The sequence below is a fragment of the Emydura macquarii genome, unplaced genomic scaffold, assembly GCF_026122565.2.
Source record: "Emydura macquarii macquarii isolate MOO-44397 ecotype Brisbane River unplaced genomic scaffold, CSIRO-AGI_Emac_v2 contig_1348, whole genome shotgun sequence".
Lineage (NCBI taxonomy): Eukaryota > Metazoa > Chordata > Testudines > Chelidae > Emydura > Emydura macquarii.
The window spans coordinates 11,838,263-11,863,932 of record NW_027131485.1 but is presented as its reverse complement, the minus strand read 5'-3'; the positions used below and the strand labels follow the sequence as shown (position 1 = coordinate 11,863,932).

Sequence of the window (25,670 nt, the reverse complement as noted above, 5' to 3'; positions counted from 1 at the left end):
TGACTTCCTCAGCTCTAGGGTGACCACCTATCCTTTATTTTAAAATGTGCTGAAATGTATTGAAACCAGTAAATACCACTGTACACATGACATTGACATTATGATAATTGCATGGTATACTTGAGGGCAGTAGAAATGTACACGAGAGAAAAATACATATGCTAAGGGAAATGGTGTTTTCCTAAAATGCCCCTTAAAATAAAGCGTTGCTCCTTATTTTTCATGTGGTTTTCCCATATTTCCATCCAGCAAAGTTGGTCGCTCTACTTAGGTCCCCTGGACAGGCTGGGTTGGACAAAGGCAATCTGTGCTTTAGGAACAGCACCACCTGAGGCCCCTGTCGCCCTGTCTCCCTATTTGGAGTTGCAGTGAGGAGGTCCCGCAGAACCCTCCAGAGAGATGGGCCTGCCTGCCTAGAAGCAGCTGCAGGTTCCCCTTCCCTTTGGGAGCAGCAGAGGTGGCAGCAGAGATTCCTCTGTTATTGTCCCAGCATTTGAGGTGGGTGGGCCAACCTCCTCAGAGCAGTGGGGTTCAGAGATAACATGCTGCATGGAGCAGTTCTTCCGCTTCAGAGCTATTCTATCAGCCTCTCTGCAGACTCAGACAGATAACACAACATCAGTTACGCTTGCGTCCTGTTTTCAAACTATTCTTCCCAATCAGGAGGGCTAGAAGTTAACTTTCTGTGTTTATGGAAACTGAGATGCTGATGTAATCACAAGATTCCAGGAGCTAAGGCCCTAGGCATTGGCCTTTTGTGCCTGTGCCTTAACTTGGCCCTGTAGACAAGGGCTTTCCTCTGGCAAACCAGAGAGGTGCAGCAAAAGGATGTTTGCTGTTGGAGCAAAGGTACAAATTTAGGGCTCTGCTGAAGTGACCTTCAATTTCCCTTCTTTCCTGATCCCTTCTTACTCAGTGGGCCTAGTGCTGGAGGAGAGAGAAAAGAATTGGAGGGAGGCCATTCCTTATTACAAAAAGGGAGCTTGCAGCTGCTGCAGAGGTAACTGCCCTTGGAGCATGGGAAATGGGGAGACGCTGATGGAGCTGAGTTCTGATGGCTTTTCTTACTGGAGATTGATTAGGTTACAATGAATAAGGGGACAAGCTCTTTGTATTTAATTTTTCAAGTGGCTTATGGCTATGATGTCAGAGTGTGGATGTTGTGAGAAGGGTGTTTATTTAGCTTAGAAGAAGCCCCCAAAAGTCAGTCGGTCCAGGACCACGTTTCAAAAAGGAGCAGTTTTATATAGCTTTCTTCTTGCAAAGTGCCCTCTTTTTTAAAATGACCCAGGAAACTGAGCTGGCCTCTGCAGTGTTATGCTGCCAGATTTGGAAACGAATTGACTCGCTGCCGTGTGATACGGAAAGGAGTGCAGTGCGGCAGTGTGCGTGGGGGGCACGGGAGAAGCTATAGCTAGCGGGGGGAGAGTGGATATCTTCTCTCCTCTCCTCAGCACCGCCCAACCTATGGAGGGGCCAGCCCGGCCCTCCTGCGACCGCTGGCTCGGGCTCTCCTGAGTCCTGGCCTCGGGGTTGGCTCGAGCTCCCTCCCCGGCGCGGCGCGCTGCCCGCAGTACCGGGCGGAGGCGCGGGGGGCGCGGCGGAGCCGGTCGTTCCCGGCTGGGCTGCTGGAGCCGCGGCGCAAGCTGAGCCGTGCGGGGCTCGCTGCTCTCCGTGTCGCCGCCAGACCGACCGAGCGGCTGCGGCCATGGGGGCCCCGGGCCGCCCGCCTTGCGTTGCTTCCCCGCGGCCGCCGCCGCCGCCTGAGGCCCCCGGCCGCCGCCGTTGCTGAGCCGCATGGGCCGGGCCGGGCCCCGCGCCGCGGCTGCTCCGAGCGGGTGAGCAAGCGGGAGCGGCCGGAGCCAGGCCTTAGCCTGGCTGCGCCGAGGCCGCGGGGCCGAGCCGGGGAGGCCGCCCCATTGTGGGGCCGCCGGGACGGGCCCGCTCCGAGCCGGCGCTAGGCCGCCCTCGGCTCCGGGCCGCCGGCGGCGGGAGGGGAGCGGGCCGGGCCGGGCGTGCGGGAGCTCCCCGCGGGCGCTGGGCTCCGGCGTCCCCGGCCCGGCTGGCGGGAGGGGCGCGGCGGGGGTCGGACTCCAGTCCTGGGGTCCCCGGCGGGCGACTGGTCCGCGCTCGCCCCTTGGAGGTTGGGGCTGGCGGCTCGGCCCGTGGGGGTCCCGGGCCCCGCGTCCTGCTCGCTCCGGCGGAGCCGTGGCTTGCCCCTGTCATTGCCGCAGCCCGCAGCGCTCCGCCGGAGGCTGAGGCAGGCGGGCAGGCTGGCCCGGGGCTGCGGGAGCCGCCGAGCACCGGGATCTTGCCGGCCGGGAGCCCTTTGGCAGCTCCCGGGTGGGGGGGCGATAATTATCCGGCCACTTCTGAGAGACACTGGCATGAAAACCTACGGTCTGTGCACCAAGGCCTCGATCCACGCTTGGGCAGCACGTCCTAGCACGGAGTGCCGGGATGGGGGCCTTCGCCTGTAGTGTACATGTATCTCAGCACCATGCACCTGGGCTTTGCCCACATTTCACCTGGCATGGCGTTTTACTGAGGTGCCTTCAAGCTTTCTCCAGACTCGAAACGCTAAGGGCTCCTTCGGGAGTGAGAAATGGAGCCTTTCTTGCAACCGTGAGCAAAATGGCTCGTGTGTCAGTTTCTGAGTGTGAGATTCAACTCGGTGAAAAGGTTGAAACATTATGTAGGCTATTTAGGTGCTGGGAACTTTAGGATCTTTATTGTGAAGATCAAATGAATTCCATGACCTCATTGTTCTAGTGATGGATGAGAAACCTACTGTAAATAGGGCATTGTATGAAATAATATACTAAATTACAGGTGCTAAGGCAAACCTCAGCCTAGCAACTGAATGGTGTGTGAGTTTTGGCGGAGTAGTCGCAATGAGTAACAGTTTCTCTTGGTGTCATGATCACACAGATACAGCTGAAACACACAGTTATCTAGGAATTAAAATCAATTTGACAGATTGTTTCCCACTTTATTATGTTTTGTGATGACACAATCCGTTGGGTGTCTTTAAGAATAGTAAGGGTACCTTCTATCTGTATTTTTTTAGCTTCATTTGTATAGGCTGAGCTTTGTGAGAGAGGCTTTTATGTCAATTATTTTCCTTGGTATATTTTCATATGCAATTGAGTTAGTCCATTTAAAGAAGTGATTTGTTAGACAGCTGCAGCTTTACAGCATTCAGGTTTTTGAGCTCACCAATATTTTGTAACACAAGACTTTTGTTAGGGTCTTTAAAGAATTTAAGTTGTATTGTCTTAGTACAAAAGTAGGTACCAGAGGTTGTACATCTCCACTCCTGCTTCCATAAAGAAACACCTGCGGCACCATGTTGATTCAAATTTTTATTTTTAAATATATTATGTTTGCTTATTTCTCATTGTCTGGTGGTGACTAGAAATGTGACTAGCAGCAAATAACATTTGTTGGCTTACATGAAACTTCAATAAATACCCTCCATTCCATGAAGTATAATGAAATATTTAGTAGTGCTCCACAATACACACCATTTTTACATTATGCTAATTTATTACAACAGTGATATTGAGAAATAATGCAAAATGTTCTGGGATTGAAATGTATTATGATTATCCGTACATTATGATTTTAATTTCACTAAAATATATTATTCATTTACCCTGATTAATGCTTAAAGTGCTTGTCTGTTAAAAGTGCTAAGGCAATGTCAAAATGTCTAAGGATTGGAGGGGAATTTCCTAGTATGTAATGATGGTTGATTGCACTGAAAGTTATCCATGCTTGATTAAGTAATATTCTTGATTTTAATGCTAATTGGAAGTTTTTTCAGAATATTTTCTCATGCCTTGAAAGAAATTCCAAAACTATTATGGGGATGTGAATTTACCTGGTGTTTAGCTATGTAAAGATCTTATATATTTAATGATCTAAGTCTGGTATACAAATATATACGTTAAAAATTAAAGTAAATCCCCTATTTAAGAAATTGTATAAATCCTCTTTTAGGATTGGTCATCAGTTTCTTCTAAATTTAGACACCTCAGTAATAGGAAGTTTAGAAGTCGTGGAGTATGCTAAAAAAAATCATATCTGTTAGAATTCTTATCTGCAATATTTCTTAATCTTGTTGTCATTTGTTTCAGCAGGATCAACGCATTCATTCTGGAACTACTGATACTGGTGTTTCGAGACTAAGCCTGTTCCTTCATTGCTCCTGTCCAAGCAGGCATCATAAAAATGAACGTCCAGGGGAAAGGCTTCCCTTTGGATCTTGGGGGAAGCTTCACCGAAGATGCTCCAAGACCACCAGTCCCTGGTGAGGAGGGGGAGCTAGTTTCTACAGATCCAAGGCCGATCAGCCACTGCTTCTACTCTAGTAAAAGTGATGTGATTAAAAATGAGACTTCCACAGCAACACCGAGGCGCTCTGATCTGGATTTGGGGTATGAACCTGAGGGGAGTGCTTCTCCAACTCCACCCTACTTGAAATGGGCTGAGTCGTTGCACTCCTTGTTGGATGATCAAGATGGGATAAATCTGTTCAGGACTTTCCTCAAGCAGGAGGACTGTGCAGATTTGCTGGACTTCTGGTTTGCCTGCAGTGGCTTCAGGAAGCTAGAGCCCTGCGTCTCCAATGAGGAAAAGAGGCTCAAATTGGCTAAAGCTATTTACAAAAAATACATTCTTGACAGTAATGGGATAGTGTCCCAGCAAATCAAACCAGCCACGAAAAGCTTCATAAAAGATTGTGTCATGAAACTGCAAATTGATCCTGACATGTTTGACCAGGCCCAAACTGAGATTCAGTGCATGATAGAAGATAATACCTATCCTTTGTTCCTTAAATCAGATATTTATTTGGAATATACAAGGACAGGTGGGGAAAGTCCTAAAATTTATAGTGATCAGAGCTCAGGGTCTGGAACAGGTAAAGGACTACCTGGATATTTGCCTACTCTTAATGAGGATGAGGAGTGGAAGTGTGACCAAGACACTGAAGAGGAAACCAGCAGAGATTCAGCCCCGTCCAGCAGGCTCACTCAGAAGCTGCTTTTGGAGACAGCAACACAGCGTGCCACATCAACCAGGCGTTATAGTGAGGGAAGAGAGTTCAGGTACGTTAGCCTGATGATACTAAATTTCTAGTGTTTTGTGTCTGTAGAACTTTCGTAAAAGCCATGTGGGCTTCTTGGGGCCGTTGTGAATTTGGGGATGCACGTGGAACTGTTTATCAGTTTTTGGGATGAATGCTACTTTTTCATTTGGTAATTTTGTTTGGAATGAAACCTTTTTTTTTTTTTTTTTTTTTTTTGGATAGTCAGTTTCAAATATCTTTTGAAACTGAAAACTGCACTTGACTGTTTATCTCTCTGATTTTTATTAATCACACCCGAAGCGTGTTTCTCGTCTTGAGGAGCTGATGCTAGAGTATGATTTGAAGCTGCGGCTGGTGAAAGCCATGGGTAGTCCTCTCCTGTACATCGAAGAATGATTGATTCAAATGAGCTGCAATTCCAGGTTCACATTAGGCCTGTGGGGGGAGGAGTGTCAATATTTAGTGGTTTGGTTGTGGATTTGCACACTCATAATAGGACTTTCCTATGTAAAACGGAAGGGAATGCTCAATGTGACTAACAGCTGATGACTACAAGTTCTTTGTCACTTGACCTATGGCACCCATAATATTCGTGTGTACCAAATGGGGTGCATAGCAATCCCTGGAAGTGATTTTGATTTGGTCTCAAGGGCTTCCTGACAGTAGATTCTACCAGTGCCATCCAAAATTAGGAGTTGCCAAATTTAACTATTTATTTTCCCTTAAAGATCTTTCCTTTCTTCTAAATAATTGTTTTTCATAAATAAGTTACTCTACTGCCGAATTGGATCAACAGAACATGTCCATAATATGTTATTTCTTTGAAATAAAATTGCCTTGTTTTAAGACCATTTTAGGCTAAGATATGACCACTTTCTGAAGTTTATGAAATGAAGCAGCTAAAACTGTCCTGGTCAAAGCTGCCCCAGCCTTATGAGACAGTATTTATGGATTTAATCTCATTCAGCAGTCCCTTTAGGCTGGCAGCTGGAAATTCATCCCTTCCTCTGCAAAGCCTCAGCCCACTGCAGATGTTGAAGTGTTTTCATTTTGATCCTTGTTTTCTTACAGATTTTGAGGAGGGAATGTTGAATGTGAAACTTTGAAAAAAGGGGGAATTCATGTGAACCCCTGCTGGTTTAATCAAGAGTCTGAAAAACAAAATCCCAAGTCCTGGGAGTTTCCTGTGGAGTTAATAAAAATGAACATTTCTTGAAGTGCATTTTGACTGAGCAATTGGGTACTTACTATATGGGAAGATTTAGAAAATTTTATGATTTAAGTATTTTTTTATTTAAGTGATAAATAGTTTTTAAGGTGAGAAATAATTTGTTTGAGGTACAATTTTCTCACTTCTAGAACCGGCAACAAAACAGTATTTAGCAATTCTGCACTTCTCAGATTTAGGAGAAATACCATGAATGTATTTGTTGAATACTTGTTTGTTGCATTTTAAAACTGTTAAGACCACTGCACCGTGAAATAGTGGCACTGTGTAATAAGGCTCATAAAGTTCAGAGGCTTTCCTACAAGATCAGAGCAATATGAGGTGGGATTAAATACAGGGTATGCATCTCAGAAAAAAATAAACAGGGCTATGCAACTTTTATGAAAGTTTGTGCCCAACAGTCTGTAACTATGGCTACAGATTTTTCACTGTCAGGTGCCTTTTGGAAATTCTTGCCACCAATATGCAGTTAAGTCAGAGGCATTTCCATACCTGGAATTACTGAATAGGAACGCAGTTTTAAAAAACCCTAATATATGTATCACACTAGCGTGCAGAGGACCCATTGTGCAAAGGTGCTGTACAAATATATATGTAGACATAATCCACCCCCCAAAAGCTCATAAGCTAAAAGTAATTTGAGATCTTAATTGCCAATCCATCCTTGTAGAACAGGTCCTCCTCTAACCAAAGTCCTTCAAGGGTACAGTGTACCAACAGTTATTTTGAGTTGTCTGACTTTTAAACATTAAGACCTTGCTCTTGCAAACACTTATGTGCCTGAGTACTTCTCTCCACAGTGGATTTAAAAAAAATTTTTTAAATCTGATTTTTTTTAAAATTAAATCTAGATTTTTTTCTTTAAATACAATTAAAAAAAACCCTTGTTTATAATTATGAAAGCCTATGCGAAAGCCTAAAGTCATTATTATCTATCAAAATCATTTAAATTATTTTAAAAAATAAATAAAGCACTATGTGTTTGCTACCAAGCTGTAAAGAAAGTCAAACCATTGAACTGGTGGAAGTCACTGGCTAAACTCCATTGGCTAACAAACTTGTGTTTAAAATGTAAATCAGCTTTTGACAGTAGCCTCTTCTGCAAATGGAGAGAGAATATTTTCTTCATTTCAGTTTATTCAGCTAGTTTAGTTCAATGATAGTAGTTCATTCAGAGATGAGAAACCAGTTGGGGGTTATGAAAAAGCAGGAAAGCTTGTTTTCCCCTTCCAATTTGTGAATAAAACAAGGTGTGAGAGGATGAGATCTACTAGTTCTAAAATCTCGAAGAACAGGGTGACCAGAAACAATCAGTTCAACTCACTAACTACAGCTAAGACTTCCTATGTTTAATAAATCAGTTTGTTTTAAAAAAACTATTTTGATAAACTTTCTGTGAAACCTTTGTTTTTATGTATCCACCACATTTCCCTAAACATTTAAAAATGTTTTTGTGTATTTTTTAATTTAATTTGAATTTCCATCCAAATAGAACTTGACAAGTAAAAATATTAATCTACTAAATAAAAAAGTATTGTTCACTGTTTTTTCAAGTCTAATAAAAATGTAACAATTAAGAATCTGAATATTTTTAAATTAAACTATAGAATTACTTAAATGAATATAGATACAATATCCTCTTGGTTAACAAAAAGCAAAAACCAAATTTAATGGAAAAGGCTATATTTAATTCCCAAGTAACATGTTTTAATGATACCAACTAATAAGAATCAACTTTTCTTTAGGAAAATATCTGAGAAGTACAAATGCAAAGCAAGATTAAAATCTTTGGTTTAAATCATGATTAAAATCACTTCAATTTAAATTAATCCACCTTGCTTTTCTCACGTGAGTAGTGCCTTTGAAGCTGGTTGGACTACTTAAATATATAGAGTCCTGTTGTATATAAGCATTTGCAAGAGTAGGGCTTTTGGTTGTCTTGAACACTTTCACAACTCTTCTGGTTTTGTATGTAAGATAATTTCCAATTTGTTATTGAAAGGGTAGTGATATTAGCTTTTTTCTGTTCAATCTTCTCCGAATTTAACTTCTGCATATTGCCTGACTTCCATGGAAACTGATTAAAGAAGAATTTGTACAATTAGAACTTAAAACTATTTCTGTTTTTGTGAACGTGTATTTTGAGTCAGATTCAAATCTTTGCAGCATAAGATGCTTAAAGTGTTAAATACCTCCTCTCATGAAAATAAAGCAAATATAAATATTTGCTCAAACTATTTAAATTAAGCCTGTTATTAGTGTCATTCCTAAAGGTGTTGTATATTCATGTGTACTTTGGAGAATATTGTTTAAAATAAAAGTGTCATATTATCTACTGTATTTTTGTATAGGTAGGAAAAGGCCAATCAATAGTCATTATAGGTAGCTACTGCAAATTAATTGGACATTGGTTATGGATCAGTGAACTTCAAAGAAGGTAACTCAGAAGATCTTGTGTATTAATGCACAGCTCCCAAAACTGACACTAACATGGTAGTGAGTGTGACTAAATCTTTCATTAACCTTCTTTTGACATCACCAGATCGGATTTTTCAGAGATACGAAGAGCAGAAATTAAACTTTTACCTCAGAACTGCTTTTGCAGGTTTATTTTGAAGTATTCTAATAAAACCTGCACATTTTAAAGGTTTGGAACCCTATTGCTAGTTATTAAGTTGTCAGGTTACATGTCACATTCTTTTGTGTGTGCAGGTTTCTTCTACTAGTTATTTTATTTCTCTAGATTTGGTCTAAGAAGAACTCCCCACTTACAGATGCCCATCGGGAGCTCTAGGTGTCCTGTTTTACAGTTAAAAAGCACAATAAAATAAGAATTACAAAACCTCCTGTTAAACAGTTAGGTCATACTTACTTTATACGATCATAAACACCCAGCTACTGTTCTGGTTTTTTTTTTTTTTTTTTAAAGAATAATTAACTTTTTGTTTTCAAAGATACCTTACATGCAGATTCTCTTAGCTTTGTTTTGGTAGTGGTAATCAAGGGAACAGCATCCCGCAACAACTGTTTTGGCTATTTTTTTCAGAAAAAGCAACCTACTGGTGGTGGTTGATTTTTTTTTCCATTTTTGAAATTTTTTGAAATTTGGTGTTCACTCAGAAATGTCTACATGAACGTGACATACATTAGAGAGGGCAAATAGGTGGCATAATTGGTGATTGGAGGGGGAACATGCTTAAAGGGTGGAATCTACTGCAATTTATGCTGGATAGTGGGAAGCTTGACTCAAGAGCAGGGATGCTGGAATAATTTTTATAGTGGAGGTGCTGCTGATGGAAACCATGTTTTGGTGTGTGTTAGTACTACTTCAAGCCAAGTGGTGCAGCAGCACCTCTGCTTAAGAGGGCTTGAATTGGTAGAACTGGGAAACTTGTGGAAGGTGGGCACGACGTCTGATAACATGAAGTAGTTTTTATATGAAGCTGGGTAGCTAATCTTATTTTTCAGTTTTCGCAGTGTTGAATGCACTAGGTGGGTAGTTCTTCATTCCAACTATAATAATTGTGAAATCTGCTGATTAATACTGAAAACAGATAATTGTGTGTACTGATTATCAAACATCAGTATGTGAATTTATGTGATTCAGCCTGCCCAAAATTGAAGGAAATAATAGGAAACAAGTGATTTGAATAGATGGAGGTACTTATCTTTAATTCTTTTAAAGTAAAATGTAAACATTGTCAGAAGTTAAGTGGTAGAATTGAACAGATCTGTGCTTATCTCAAAATGTGTGAAAAAGTGGTTTCTTTACGTTGTTCAAGAACAAATGGTGCATTGAATGAAACTGTTATTGAAGTGGAAGTGTAGTACAATGGTTTGAAGAAGTTTGGTGATTTTGCAGTTAATACTTTAAAATAGATATGTGATCATTTTCAGTCGCTGTTCAAGGCCTTCCAGCAGCACTTCAACACCAGGTAAATTCAGAGTGGTCTCTGGTCACCTTCAACATCCACCATATGGAAAAGATCAATGGTTGATTGTGCTTTAGCAATAATTGAAAATCAAAGACATTAACTTGATAAGAATGCTGCAACCTTCTTCATTCTAGCAACCTGGCCTTAATTGTAGCACAAAATGGTCAGCTTAAAGGAATAACTGAAGCACTCATCAATCCATTCTGCAAGATTTAAATAATCAATTTTATTCTTGTTTTGCATTTGTACTTTAGTTATTTTCCTAAAAAAAAAAGAAATGGTTGATTCACTTTAACATATATTAGCACTATTTTTTGCTAACTAGGAGAATATATTGTATCTATACAAATCTATTTAAACTATTATGTAGCTCAGTGTTTCTCAATTTCTTTCCCCCCACGGAACCCTTGCGTGCCCATGCCATACCCTCGGAACCCTTGCCCGCCCATGCCATACTGTCCGCTGAAAAGTCAAGGAAATCTTCCTCTTTTCGGCGGCGTGGTGTTTGCTTGATTCGGCGGCGCACTCTCAGGGCTGTTTTTGGCGGCGCCAGATTTTTTTAACATTCGGCGGCGTGGTACAGCTTCTTCGCGGAACCCTTCCGCTCAGCCTAGGGTTCCGCGGAACACCATTTGAGAACCACTGATGTAGCTTAACATACATTTATTCAGTCTTAATTTTTACTCATGACTTGTTAAAGAGCATTTAGATAGAAATTATATTTCAATTAAAAGTGCATAAAAACAGCATTTAAATTTTTAAAATATGCTGGATACTTTTTTATAAGTTTATCAAAGCACGTTCTGTATTTAAAACTAAGTTATTAAACAAAGGAAGTATCTGTAGTTAGTGAAATGAACTGATTGTTTCTGGAACCCATGTCCTTAAAGATTTTAGAACTAGTAGATCTCATCTTTCTACACTTTATTTTTAATCCTAAATTGGAAGAGAAAAATAAGCTTTCCTGCTTTTTTTCAACTCCCGATTGTTTTTTCAACTTTGAATGAAGTAGTTATTGAATTGAATTAGTTGAATAAACCGAAGTGAAAAAACACTCTCTCGGCACCTCAGAAAAGGAGGCTACCGCTGTCAAAAGCTGGCTTAGCACTTCAGCAAACTCTGGTTCCAAGTGCTTAGCCAGTGACTTCCACCAGTTCCATTGTTTGACTTTCTTTGAGACTTGGCAGCAAACGTGTACTGCTTGAATATAATTTGTTTAAAATTAATTTAAATGATTTTAATACATTATAGAAAATGTAGGCCCTAACATAATTTAGCATCTCACATTTAATTTTAAATAGGCGTTTTTAAAGAGATAAATATATTACAATTAAATAAAAAAACTTGATTTAAACAAAAGAATCTAAATAATTGATTTTTATCCATCCGGCTCCACTGGATAGATTTGAACATGCAGGTCCACCACTGGATGTTGCAAGTGAAGAGAGAGCACAGATTAAATGAAGATCTAAAAATAAAAAATGAGCACTTAACCAACCATTTTTGCATTAATTTATCCTAAGAAATAATGGTTTCAAGAATCTCATACTAGGAAAATTGATTTAATGTCTAAAAAGAAAACCACAGATTAAGTTAAATTGGTGAAGATGCCATCCAAGAACGTAGAGGAAAGTATGACAGCCATTTGCTCAGATAATAAAAAATAAAGTTTTAAAAGCAAGAACAGCTCTGATACAATGATCCTAAACTTCTGATTTTTGGATACTAAGCTTATTATTTAAACCTCATAGTGAAATAAGCAACACAGTTGTAAAGCAATTTATGGAAGGTCAGAAATGCTGTCAATCACCATTAATTTGGTTGGCTTGTTGAAAAAGGATAGATGTCATGGTTTCCCAAGGACACTTTCTAGAAGATTCTGTATGTTTGCATTCATATACTATCAGTGTTGAAATTTTCACCAAACATGAGGTGAACTATGATCAAAACATAGCACGTTTTTTCATAATGTGGTGCTCTACTGCGAGGTATTAGACTTACAGAAACAATTGAAGGAGGTTTCAGACGGACATGACAACTTAGTGTGACACTTCTCTTGCAGTGGGTGGAAATCTGACTTGATTTAACTAACAGTGAAGAACTGGAGCTACATAGGGAGAACACGGAAAAATAATTCAGTGAAGCGATAGAATCTTTCCATTGCTTAGCCAACATAACTGATCCCAAATTAAAATGTCATATTGAGTCCATGTTAGGAAGAAGCTGAAACGTGGTGATGGAATGCAATCTTGATGTTTTTGCTGTTAGTGTTTACATTTTGAGGCCCAGATTTCTACCCCAGTTTCTGTTGGTGAAGAAGTTTGTGTCACAGTTCATTGCATTGAAGTGGTGGAAAATTGCGGAAGTAAAAACCTAGGATAGTTGAATTTTGACCATTTTTATACCCTGTGTTGTGATGTAGCCAGCTCAGCTTTAACTGAACATGTTATAGTATGTTTGGGTTGGTCTGGCTGAAACTTCATAATAGGCTAGTTACTGAAAGCTCAAATAGTTGCTAAAGGTATACCTGTATCTGAGGGCAGATACAAAAAAGTGTTAGACCTCACTAGGAGAGTTAGATTATTCTGTTTACCAAAGTACAAGCTTTTTCTTGGACAAGATATTCTTCTCTTCCTTGGGGAAATAATGTGCTTTGAAAAAGAGTCATTTGGCGTCCTCTGTTTTGTGGTGTTTTTTGTAAAACCTGAATTTTTTTTCCAGAAAAAATGGTTTTGTTTGATTTGTAGCCAATATTACGCCACAATCTGTGTGTCCGAGTCAAGTCCTTCCTGGCTGGTGAAGGCCAGTGCAGTCGGTTATTGTTGGAGTTAGTCAGTGTGTCTGTTAGGGAGAACAGGATGCCATGGGCCTCAGTGGAGGCTTGCATGTTTCCTTTGCTCAAAAAATTATCTTTTAACATAGACAGTCTAGGCAGCCATTGTCCGGTGTGGTGCCTCCCCTTTTTAGGTAAGGTTATTGAGAAGGTTGTGACAAAATGGTTCTTGTAGCATCTAGTTGTCTCAGATTATCTTGACCCATGTCAATCTGGGTACAGACCTGGGTTTGGTCCAGCTCTTGTTTGGTTGATGTTCCCTTAGTGATGGACAACAATCAGGGGTCACTGCTGATAAATCACATATGCCAGCTACTCTCCATACTGCTGATCATGAGGCATTGCTAATTCATCTGCCGTCTCGGGCAGGAGTGCATGGGGCTACGTTGGGGTAGCATTGTTCTCTCATAGCTGAAAGGCCCCAAAGGGTTGTATTGGGTAATTGCTTGTCAACTCCAAGGGCACTTTCATGCTCACAGAGTAGCACAGGATACTAATTTATCATCCTTCATATTCAGTGTATATACGGGACCAGTAGGGAGGATAATGAAGAGACTTGGGCAGCAGTGCTTTCAGTCTGCAGATGGCAACCAGCTTTGTGTTTATCTCCATTGATCCAGTATGTGATGGCGACTGGGGCATGGAGCTGGCTGAGGCTCGGTTGGACATGACTGAGGTGATGCTGGTAGGTTAGGAGAAACAACTGGAAATGATGGTGGAGATTATATCTGCCTCTAGAATTGGGAGCTTGCAATCACCATTGTTAAGCTGAATTAATAATTTTGGAGTCTGACTAGACCAATGGCTGTATTTAGAAAATCATGTAGGAGCCGTGCTCAAGAAAGCCTTCTAGCCAGGTGTATGTGGCGAAAGTCTATCTTCTTCCTGCTGAGCGGCCCTTCTGTACAATCAAGTTGCACTGGTTTAACTAAATCCCGTTTTTCAATTGATGTAGTTAAACTGATGTGAGCCCATGTGTGGACACACTTAATTTATATCAACGATTAGAAATGTGTTGTTATAGGGTTTTGCTCAGATTTGAGTTAAAAATTGATGTTGTTTAAACCAGAGCAGTGTTTTATGTGTAAACAAGGCCTTATTTACAAATCAAATTGAAGAAATAGCTAATCTGTTGTTTTTGGGTGTGGATTTGGGTGTGGGTGGGTTTCTTTTTGGAGAGAGAGACAGCAAACTTCTGGCCATCTCTTTTGGTAAGCAATGACAATTTTATCTCTCTGCTCCCATCCCTGACTGTGTATGTTTCCTTGCATTGAATTGAATCTTATTCAGATCACAAAACTTGCATTGTTTTTTTTAAAAAAAAAGTATTTTAAGTAGAATTAAACTGTCTTTGAAACGACTAAGAGTTTTTAGGCTGGCTTCTCCATTTCTAGTATCCTTGGGCTTATCAGTTGTTGAAGCTCAGAAATCAGCAATAAATTCATAAGTTGCAAACTCCTTGTTAAAAGATGTCTTATCTTTCATGGAGACACTTTCCCTGATTTTATAAATAGCTTCATACATATTTCTAAATGTTGTATGTTTCTATCAATATGTACACCCCAGCTTTCTTACAGTTCTGTTGTACATTTGAGAAATATAGTTGGAGTAATTTTGAATTCTTTGCAATTTCCAAAAAAGATGAGTACTAAAAAGCTTAGTGAAAATTGAACCAATCCCAGAAATCTGTGCTGAATATGCCTAGTAAGTGGGCCATGTGGTACATTTGTGCGCCTTGTCAACCTTAACTGTTTTTTTAAATTCAGAGATGTACTTTGTTGGGGCTGTTGGGGGGCTAATTTTTCCTGTATCATCTCAGAATGCAGTACATTTGTGCAGTTATTGCGTCTGGAACTCAACTTTCTTCATTGATCTGTCAGAATCTGGATGTATTAACAATCAAGTCGTGCTGCAAAGCCACATTTCACTAGGTTGAACAGGTTGTTGGGAAAGTCTTAGTCCCCTTCCTGCAAGGACTACCACCAAAGTCAGTGGAGATCATCTTGCAGGATTGTGATCTGTATGTGGATGTGTGGAGTCAATTTTGGACAGTTGTTCTAGTTTGCTTGTATTTTATTATATGATATGCATGTAGTCAGCACTACAGACGAGTACACAAATAAATAGCATAGCAGTGGGTGGGTGTGGCAGTGAATAGAGGTCATTGCTCATATTTTGACATCTTCAGGGCAGATACAGAGATTTTTTGAGCTAACTACCCCAAAGCTTTCAGCTTGTTGCTGTTTTGATTTCAGTTTATGTAGATCACAATAGTTAAGTGAGGTAAAAAATGAGGGTGATTCATTTGTATCAAGCAATTGCTGTACATTTTATTCAACATATTTAATCCTAAATATTTAGTGGAAAGAAAAGAAAATTCTGATTTGAAAAGTGGCTATTAATTTAGTGCAGGAAAGTGACATTTTCAGAAGACAGTAACAGAGGCACTGACACCTGAATTAGTTGATAGAAATATCATCATTGGATTATTAGGTTCATTATTAAATCTTTTAAGGAAATTATAGTTAGTCATTGAAAAGAAAAAACCCCAGATCTTTCATAAGACCCATGTCTTTTAAGCTACAATTGGGAGCTGTAGTATAATAATTTAATTTGGAATCTGCCACTGAGTGCACTGGAGTAGTTGGTTTCCCTATGTGGAGGGATTTGAAATTAGATAGAAACTGAGGTTAATTATGTGTGTTAAATGGAATATGTGAAGATGACAAAAGCAAGCACCCACACAATTAGGTATAGTCTGTGAAAATAGGCATAATGTTTCAGTATGGATTTTTTTCTTTCATTCTGCTGTAAAAGTTTTAGTTGCAGAAATTGAAATGATTAAAAAGCCAAATCTTTTGCAAGTATAATTTAGAACATCTCTCTGAAAGAATTTGACATTTATTTGGTGACTGACTATACTGCAAACTAAAATAGCAATTGTTTTTCCCCTTGCCCTGATGGGCAGTATATAAAGTGTGTTCTCTGTGTGTAAGTGTTTCTCTGCTATTGGCTGGGGGTAGTTGCAATCAGTGGCTTATTATGAAGCTCTTCTGTGACAATGGACTATCAGAACTTTTTCAGTTCATTTTAATGATGGTAATTTGGCAGTTAACCCATGTCTGGAGGAGCAGCTGCACTCTTGTCTGTATGGGATATTAAATTAGTCCAATGTCCTCAAACCTAATGCCAGTAATTAACTAATTACAGCCTACCTAGCATGAACATGCAGTTCTATAGCCTTGGAATCTACAAAATAGATACATCTGCTGTAGCTCCACACCCCCAGCAATGTACAGTTATTTTAATGACAATTTGTTGTCCAAAAATCAATTTTTGTTCTAAAAATGCAGTATTTATATGTTAACTTCAAAAATCACACCTGCAATACTAATATTTAACACTGACACCAGTATTAATATGACAAACCTACAGTTGCCACAAATTAGTAAGGTGAATCTTTTGAAATAAAGAACAGTAAATTCCATCTTTTAAAGGGTCTGTCAACCCTTTTAAACTTAATTGTTTGTTAGATGCCTCAAAATCATAATTTTTAAAGAGACATGTATAAAGTTGTTGTTTTTAAAACATGCTTTTAAGTTCCAGAGGATAAACTGCCTGACTTCCTGCTTTAAGCAGAATTTGCTCCTTGTCCAACTAGACATACAAGAGTCTTGGTCTCTCTCAACTACAGTAGGAAAAATCCTTCTCTAAATTGAGGTCCTATATTATTTATCCTTCTGACTCTTTCTTTGCCCATTGCAAAGCAAGGGTCTCTTCCGTACTACAGGGAAGCCACGGGGGCTTCTCTGAACCTCCCTTTGCCAAGTCTGTGTATTTTAGTAAGGTTCCGATTATGATCTGAGACAAATCTGTCTCCTCATTTATCTTTCTGCCAGTTTGAAACGTACCATGGTCCATTTTCCAGGAAATCTTCACTCAGAAGTTCTGTAAGATGTTACCATTGGCAGAGGCGGATTAAGATTTATTGGGGCACAAAGAACATGTGGGCCTCCCATACCCTGGGGGCCCAGGGATGCTAGAAATGGGGGGGTTCTGTGTGGGCCCCCAGATTGACTGGGGTCCCTGAGCACAGGCCCAGTGGGCACATGCATTAATCTGCCACTGCCATTGGTCAAGGTAGGTTAGACTTTTGCATAAAGCAGTATGTCATAACTCAGTATTACCACTTACCATGTTATTCCAAATCTTTCTCTGTTATGAGGCAATAAATAGTTAAGGCTACAATGGTTTCTGTATAAAGCTGTATTCTCCAAGTTCTTTCAAATACATGTGTGTAGTCAATTGACTTGAAAATTGGTATGTCAGTGCAGAGCCCAGAGTTTGTGTTGCAAATTTATGGTCATTTGTTTAAGGGGTTACCGAGATATACTCCTCCTCCTTTTAGAATACCAATTTTTGTAATACTTTTTGTTGCAGGGATTGGGGTGGAGAGGAGTTACAGGCAATATCTCAGACAACTTTTATTCCTGCTCTGCCCTGCCCTGCTGAAATCTGTTAGGCATCAAAACACAATAATTGAAAAGTTATTAGACTTCGTTTTTGGAGCTACAGAGTGGTGCACTGGGTTGCTGTGAGCAACGTATGGAACATCAGCACTGTGTGTAGACATCTGACTGGGAGGCACTGAAGAAAGGGAGCGATGACACCCCCCCCCCCCCCCCCGTCCAAAATATCCTTTATCCTGGGGGAAGGTACAAAGGCCTGAGAGTCAGAAGATGTGGATTCATATTGTCTTGTCTTACGTTACATTTACATCCTCCCCATGCCAGTTGGTGCAAAGAGTGGAAATTAGTCTAGTCTCTACCATTCCTCTATGCCATCTGCTGCTGCTTCTATCTGCTCCATGGTGTTGAGGTCAATTTTCTGCCCTCCCTTCTAAAAGTTCTAAATTATTTTCCTGGGCACCCATGTTTCTTTGCAGCAGTTGGTTTCCACTTGATGACTTCATGTGAGAGTCTGTATGTGGGTATCCGGAGTACATGCCCCAAATATAGCCAGCACTTCCTCCTTTTTCTAGTGGAAACAAGCAGCTGGTTGGTGATTGCTCTGAGCTCTTTGTTGGTGATTGTTTTCCTTCCAGCACCCAGGATCTTTTGTAGGCACTTATTTTTGAAGGTATCTAGTTTTCTGTCTAATACTTCAGCACATCTCCAGCTCTTGCAGCCATATGTTAGCACTGAGATTACGTTAAGTTGAAGATTTTTGAATGTGTATCATTTCCATATCTTTTTGAGTTTAATAAATGGTATGGATGCCATTCCTATCCTGGATGTCAATTCCTTCCTGAGGTTTCCATTCACTGTTATGGTGCTGCCTAGGTAGACGAACTGTTCTACTTTATTTGTTTTTTCCTTCTAATGTGATGTTGCTGCTTGATTTCTCCTCTTACAACTGCTATTAATGTTTGTGCAGTTCACAAGCTCTTCTTATTGACCAAAGCCTTATATCCCTATCCAAGAGGGAGGCAACTATCCTTCCCCATGATTTCTCAGATAAGATAACTGAGAAGTTGCACAAGGTCATTCTAGCAGAGTGGGGAGTAAAACCTAGGTATTTAATATGGTGGAAGATCAAACCTCATCCACTTAGCCTTTTGAAATGAACCTGTCAAAGCTGAATTGCTCCAACCAATCATTGCACTTGATGGACTTTAAATATAGTGACTATCGTAAAAGAGGCAAGTGCTAGCAGAAGATGCAGACAAAGATGCTTGTGCAGTTAGGGCAGTGGCCTGGGGACCAGGAAGAATGGGATCTGTCTAGCCCTTTACCACACACCTCAGATGCAATGATGAGCAAGTCATTTAAACTAGAATGTGTGGAGGTGGAGGTTGGGGGAGAAAACTGCTTTTCCACCTATTGCAGTGGCAACACACAAAGCCCCCTAAGCAAGTTCCAGGGACAGGACCCTGGTAGAGATCCTAAAAACAGATGTGGGGGTTGGGTTTTGCTATCTAGGTCCTTATAGGACACTCATCCTTGAGCAATTCACAATCATTAATGGATTTTCTCCTCAGAAATATCACTGCACCTTACAAGTGAAGAACCAAGGCAGAGAGAGACTAATTGACTTGCCCAAGGTCACACAGGAAGTTTGTGGCTGAGCTAGGAATTGGAAGTTAGGTCTCCTATCTACTTCCACTCTTTAGGTGTTACAGAAGCAGTTAACTTTGTGAGAAGAGTTTCTGCCACTTCCCTCAATTTCCAATTTACAGCTTGGGATGTTTACACACCTGAGTAAATGGCTGTCTCAGCAGTTTAAGGTTGAGTGCTACAGATATAAATCCTTTCTAAGGTAAATCTTACACATCTTTGTCTATACTAGCTTTTTTCTTTAAAATTTCCACTGTTGAAGCTCCACCAGTCAAAGCAAAGATGGAAACACTAGTGTAGACAGGAGAGTCTGCCAGCATTTTAACCACTGTTTCATCTACATCTCTGTGTAGCGTTAGGTAACATGATGGTAAAAGTGCTAGTAGTTGATCTACACAAGTGCCCTTGTTACAACTGCTGGAGGAACTGTAGTGGTGGAGGGACAAGCTTAATATAGCCATAGCCACTGATGCATTATGATCTTGTTTTATTTCATTCCTATTTTCTGAGATTTGCAACAGGATCTGTCATTGTATGAGCTATAGTGGCAATGGGAGTGGGCAAGAGAAGAGCATAAACAATATTAGAGGAATCTACTTAGAACCTGACAAACGGGCAGTTTCAGACCTCGCACCCCCTCCCCTTTCTGACCATTTCAAGGGTGTGGAGAGCGTTGCAGCATCTTTCCTCTCATTTATCCAGGCTTCGGCAAATTGTCTAACGTCTAGCAAAGTGAGATTCAGTATCTTAATTTTTAATTCTCTAAAATGCTCAAAGGGGTACCAATTCACATTGCATCAGGGTGGACTGAGTTAAATCAAAGTGATTTAAATCAGCGATCAGGCAACCTTGATTTAAATAATTGATTTTAATTGTGTTTTTCAGTTGTGCTTTTTATTTATTTTCTTAAAGAAAGGTTGATTCTCACTGGTTGGTAGCCAGTAAAACATGTTGATTTTGCAAATAAATATAGCCTTTACACCAAATTTGATGCTTTTTGTTAACCAGGAGGAAAAGCTATATCTATACACATTTATTTAAACAAATATATAGCTTAATAAACATTTATTCAGATTCTTAATTTTTACATTTTTGATTGTTAGAAAACAGTGCATTTCTGATTTACTAGCTGATTCTTTTTCTTTTCTTGTGGTTTGTGTCAAGCTCTAGTTGGATGGAAATTGGAATTCAATTAAAAATGCACAAATCCAGCATTTTAATGTTTTTATTAAATAAAACTACCTTAAATATGCTGGATATGTAAGAAAAAAAGTTTAACAAAGTTGTCTTTTGCATTTATAACTGATTTATTAAACAAAGTTTACTTGGTCACTATATGTTCTTCAGGATCTAAGAACTAGCAGGTCTCACCCTCTGACACCTAGTTTTAGTCTAAGATTGCAAGAGGAAAACAAGCTTTTCTGCTTTGTCAACTCCCAACTGGCTTTTTACCTTTGAATGAATTAGTCATTGCAGTGAATGAGTTGAATAAACTGAAATGAAGGAAGATATTCTCTCTGGGCCTGAGGAAAAGGTTACTGCTGTCAAAAAGCTGGTTTAGCCCTTCAACAAACTCTGATGCCAGGTGCTTAGTGAGTGACTTCCACTGCTCAGTGGTTGGACCTTCTTTTGTAATAGTTTAGAAGATGTTTAAGCCTTAGCGTAGGTTGTCAGTTTTAAAAAGTGCCATAGGACTCTTGCAGTTTTAAATAGGTTTACTTTAAAAAAATAAACCTGTATTTAATTTAAATTAAAAAAATCCATTTTTTTTGTTTAAAAATTGATTTTCATCCACCCTGCAAGGCTTTTCCAAATGCTTCTACCCATCTGCAGTTGGCAGCCTTTTCTTTGGGATGGGAACTGATGTATCGGTTGCCTCCCGACTGAGTTACAGCAATACCAATCTATGCGGTTGCACCTGACAGAACACTCGGCAGCTTCAGCAGGTGCAGAATGCAGCTGCCTGCCCTCTTCGTGGGTTTCCCGTAGGGGACATATTTCATGTGTGCTGTATAGCCTGCTGTGGCTTTCAGTTCACAATTCCTGGTGTTAATTTTTGATCTGCAAAGCTCTGAATGGTTAGGATCTGCCTCCTTGCCTGTGGTTCTGCAGCAGTTCTCATCAGCTGAGCTGCTTGAGCTATCTGTTCCCAGTGTAAGCAGGGGAGCTAGTGGCAGGACTTGTTAAGGACTGGGGGCTCTGGAACGTATGACATCCCAAAGCTGTTGTCCTTCAGGGCACGTGGTGAAGCCCATTGACTTTTCTTGATAGGAGGGAGCTGATGGGGCAAGTGATTTAGTTTGGATCAGTCAGGTGGGTTTTAATACAGACATTTCTTTGGCTTGGCGACATCAGTGTGGGAGATGAGCTATGCTTTCCTCTGCAATGCATCAGGCAGGTGGGATCTCATTAGGAAAAAATTCTGGCTCCAGTCTCATCTCCTTCATCTCTCTCCCAATTGTTTCCTGTTTCTCCAGGAAGAAGCAGGTGGCAGCTGTTGTTTAAGGCGCCAGTTAATTCTGGGCTTGTGTAGGTTCCAACTTTTCTTCAGGAACATGAAGCACAGGGAATTGACCTGGAACAACAGTACAGCCTGTGGAGCCACAGCAGCACCAATAAATTTGGGCAAGGAAACTGGAGTTGTGTACCTGCCACAGTGACCTTCTCCAATCCAGGCATCACCTGACGTTTTGACAATGCCCTTCACAGTGACCTACTGGGGACCAGTGGAAGCCAGCATCCAATCTCCATTGCCCAGTCAAACCTTTGGGCCTGCTGAGCTACAGCACTTGATACTTCTAGGCTGAATGAAGTGAAGCTTCTAAAAGTATGTCTATACGGCAATTAAAAACCCGCGCCTGGCCCATGCCTACTGACTCGGTCTCCCAGGGCTTGGGCTAAGAGACTGTTTAATTGTAGTATAGATGTTCGGGCCAGGGCTGGTGCCTGGACTCTAGGACCATGCAAGGTGGGAGGATCTCCCCTGAACACATAAACCGCAATTAAACAGTCCCTTAGCCCGAGCCCAGGGAGCCTGAGTCAGCTGGCACCAGACAGCTGGGTGTGTTGAATTGCAGTGTAGACATACCCTGTGAGTGAACTCTGAGCAGTCACTTGGTGTTCCGTCCCTGCTTTGGTGAAGCAGTACTGCCTAGGCTTGACCCCTTTGGCTAAGATGGCAGAGTCAAGGGCAGTCCTTTGCCTTAGCCTTGGAGCAATCTTTGGGGAAAAGCCAGGATCCCCCCGCCCACTTAGACATACTCTCTCCTCCCCAGTCTACCGTGGGTCTGCTGTAGAGTAAACCTGGGCGCTTACTGAGGTGTTGACTCTGACTCCACACACACAACTTTTGACCCAAGTTTGGTGGTTCTTTCAACCCAAGCCAGCTGGCTCATCTGGGGCTATAGGCTAAAACCCGAATGAGACTTTTGCTTGGGCTGGCACTCTGCCCAGTTTGCAGAGAGGATGCACACTAAACCTCTCAAGTGCTGATAGTCCTCCTGCGCTTTCCCTTAATTCCCCCATATGCCCATAAGGACAGACAAGTTCTTCCACAGTTCGTTTGGAACGAGTCAGACCAGCTCAGCTTACTGCAACGCAGAGAATGGTGGGATATCCCCAGAAGTACTGTAGACGTGGGTGAAGCACCAGTGAGAGTGCACAGGAACTCAGGTCTGACTTTGCTGTGCGGTTCCTCACTCCCAAGCAAGGCTGGTCCAGGTGCCCATCACCCAGGTGAACTGCAGTGAAGACCTGCTGTGTGATGGCTTGCTTTCTCATCCTGTGGTGGTTCTGCTAGTCGGAGCCATCAGCCAAGCTACAGGCAAACCTGACTTCCCTGTTAATTGCCTTCTGTGGCTTGGCAGCAGCTAGGCCCTCTCAAGTAGCCCATCCTGGGCTGTAGATTTGGGTGTAGTGTGTAGCCTCAGGTAATGCAGAGTAAGCTAATCCTTTGATTTCACAGCCTTGGAAGTCATCCTGGGAGCCTGAGTCTAAGGAGTGAACCGAGGAAAGTGGGTGGGACTGGAGCCAAACCACTTTTTCCTGATGGGACAGCAGAAGCAGGAACACCCTATTGTCCATATTGGCATTGCCAAACCACAGAAAGCAATTAACGGGGAATGAAAATTTGCTGCTTCTAAAATCTGAATGTTCCATGTATTTTTCTGGGCATGGTGGGGTAGGCAAAAACAGGAGTATGAGAGCGAGCACCTGAAATCATAAACCTTCTATATTTAGCTAGCTAACTACAAATCAGCTAAACTGTTTTGCCGTATGACATTAAATTGTCTCCAGATAAAGACTGTGTGTTCCATTATTAAAGTTCATTTGTACCATCAAGATACTGAGCCTTGAGCACAGAAGATCGGTAACTTTGAAGTCAGACATCATTCTAATTAAAGTTTTAGGAAGGAAGGCTCTTCTTTGGAAGTTATTTATTATATATACAGTGTTTGTGGGAACAGAATTTGTAAAGTATCATCTTCCTCCTTTGGAGGAGTCAATGTTTAGAGTACTGGATCAGAGTGTAAATTCGGATTGCAAGAGTTGATCTTCAGGTCTTAAAATGTCTCCCCAAGTTCTTCCTCTTCTACTGAGAATCCTTTTGCCTTCTACAGTACTTTTTTTCCTTTCTTCGCCTCCCCACAGACTCATTCCCAGATAGTGGGTTATATTGTTAATAATCCAGTGGTTTTCACCCGCTGATGGCTTAAGTTTTAGTTTACAGATTTCAGATAGCAAATATGCAGTGTGTGAATTTGGAAATGAAAGGCAGGATTTGGTAAAAGCAGCTGTAGAAAAATATATTGTTAAAGATGCTTAGCGGCAGCCTCCTAGCACTGCTTTGCATACTGCTGGTGCTGATCACGGCCTCTGCAGCTGAGACTGTTGGCTCTTCCTTCAGAACTTGCTGAAGAGAGCCTTTGAATTGGGGTTTGGAACATAGCAAGCAAATACTTGATAGCTCCCCAAAGGGGCTAATGCTTCATAGAAGATGTGTAGCAACTTGTTCCCTGTCCCATAGAGCATACAGACTAAATGTGAGATGCATAGGTTGAGAAAGTAGGATGAGGGAAGTAGGGTGCCAGAAGGACAAAGACTTATAACAACAAGGTCAGATGGTGCCTCAGTTTATGCCACTGCATCCCCTCCCTACTTCCCTATTATCTCACATCTACTGTTTAGACTGTGCCCTTTGGGGCAGGGAACATGGTGTTTTATATCCCTTCTGTGATGAACTAGGCCATTTCTGTGTCCCACTTACCAAGCGAACTGCACCTCTGACCCCTGCTGGTCTCAGAGCACACCACCTGGCAGGTCTCAGGCCCCTAATGACCACCTGTCTCTGGGGGCTGAATCACACCATTCTCCCACTCAGACTGGGCCTGACACTATTGGGGAATGCCTCTGCAGGTCTGACTTAGGCCCTCACCCTGCAGTTCTGTTCCCTCCAGGGCAATGACAGTGGTAATCAGTGACCAAACAGCTGCCTCAAAGCTGTCTCCTTAAACAGTGTCTGACAGGTGAAACTCACCTTTTCCCTGTTAAAAGCCTTTTTAACTCACTAGTGTTAGTTTGATCTCCAAGTTCCCAGCCTGGCAAAACAAGCTTGCATCATTTTTGGAGACAGGACCCTTTAAGCTAACAGCTTGCCCTGTTATTTTTCAAGTAAGGATTGGGGTGCCCTTATCTAGAGCTATTGTGTTGCTTTCCTGTTTTCTCATCCCTCTTATTAAGCTAGATCAGGACAATCATAAGGCCCACCACATCACCCACCATGTAACTTTACCTCTCTGACCAGGTCACTTACAATACTCAGACCATTATTAATATCAACATTCATGTATTAATACATAGCAGCTCCTTGCCTGTCACATGCACATCTTGATGCTTCTGTCAGATTTTCTGTTGTCATTGCTGACTCTCAGTGGGCATTGTGGAAAGTTGCAGGTTGGAATGCACACAAGTGAAGTGGATGCAAGGGAAGCACTAGCTGCTGCAGTGACAGTCAGGAGAAAGGGGGCCATTGCCTGGGAGGGTTGGGAAACGATAACTGTTATTTTAAAGGGAGACTGTCAGATTTTAAAATAATACTTTAAAATGATTTCCTTCCCTGTGACAAATAAATTAAACTATTCAATAATGAAAGATATAAATGCTCTTCACACACTATTGTTTATGCTTTTTGTTCACAATTTGAATTTCTCACTTGGACAGTGAAAACAGACAGCTAATGTTTTGCTTTTGTAGTATGTTTTTAGTGCATTTACTTCCTGGTTCTCATGAATTAACTCAGTGCTATAGTATTGGCAGTTGCAAACATAGCATGTATATGTTTGTTAAATAACCTCATTTCCATGGGAATTTTTAAAAAACATAGAAAGATTCCTCTTGGTAATTGTTTTATAAAAAGCTGCTGATTAAAAAAACTTAATTTTGGGGCTAAATTGGACTGCATACC

At 41.0% G+C, this 25,670-nt stretch overlaps 1 protein-coding gene across 4 annotated transcripts in view; it reads left to right on the top strand.

Annotated features, from left to right (window-relative positions):
- Positions 1–1,636: 1,636 nt before the first annotated feature.
- The window catches only part of AXIN1 (axin 1), a 132,507-nt gene continuing 108,473 nt past the window's right edge, over positions 1,637–25,670 (top strand). For 3 of the 4 annotated variants that reach the window (XR_010920361.1, XM_067551170.1, XM_067551172.1), the window contains exons 1-2: positions 1,637–1,838; positions 4,146–5,114. Coding sequence is in view for 3 of the 4 variants with exons in the window: in XM_067551170.1 (XP_067407271.1) it covers positions 4,237–5,114 (878 nt within the window). In the remaining variant the exon portion in view is untranslated. Of the gene's footprint in view, positions 1,839–4,142; positions 5,115–25,670 lie in introns of all 4 variants that reach the window. The other variant, XM_067551171.1, reaches the window with a different exon arrangement.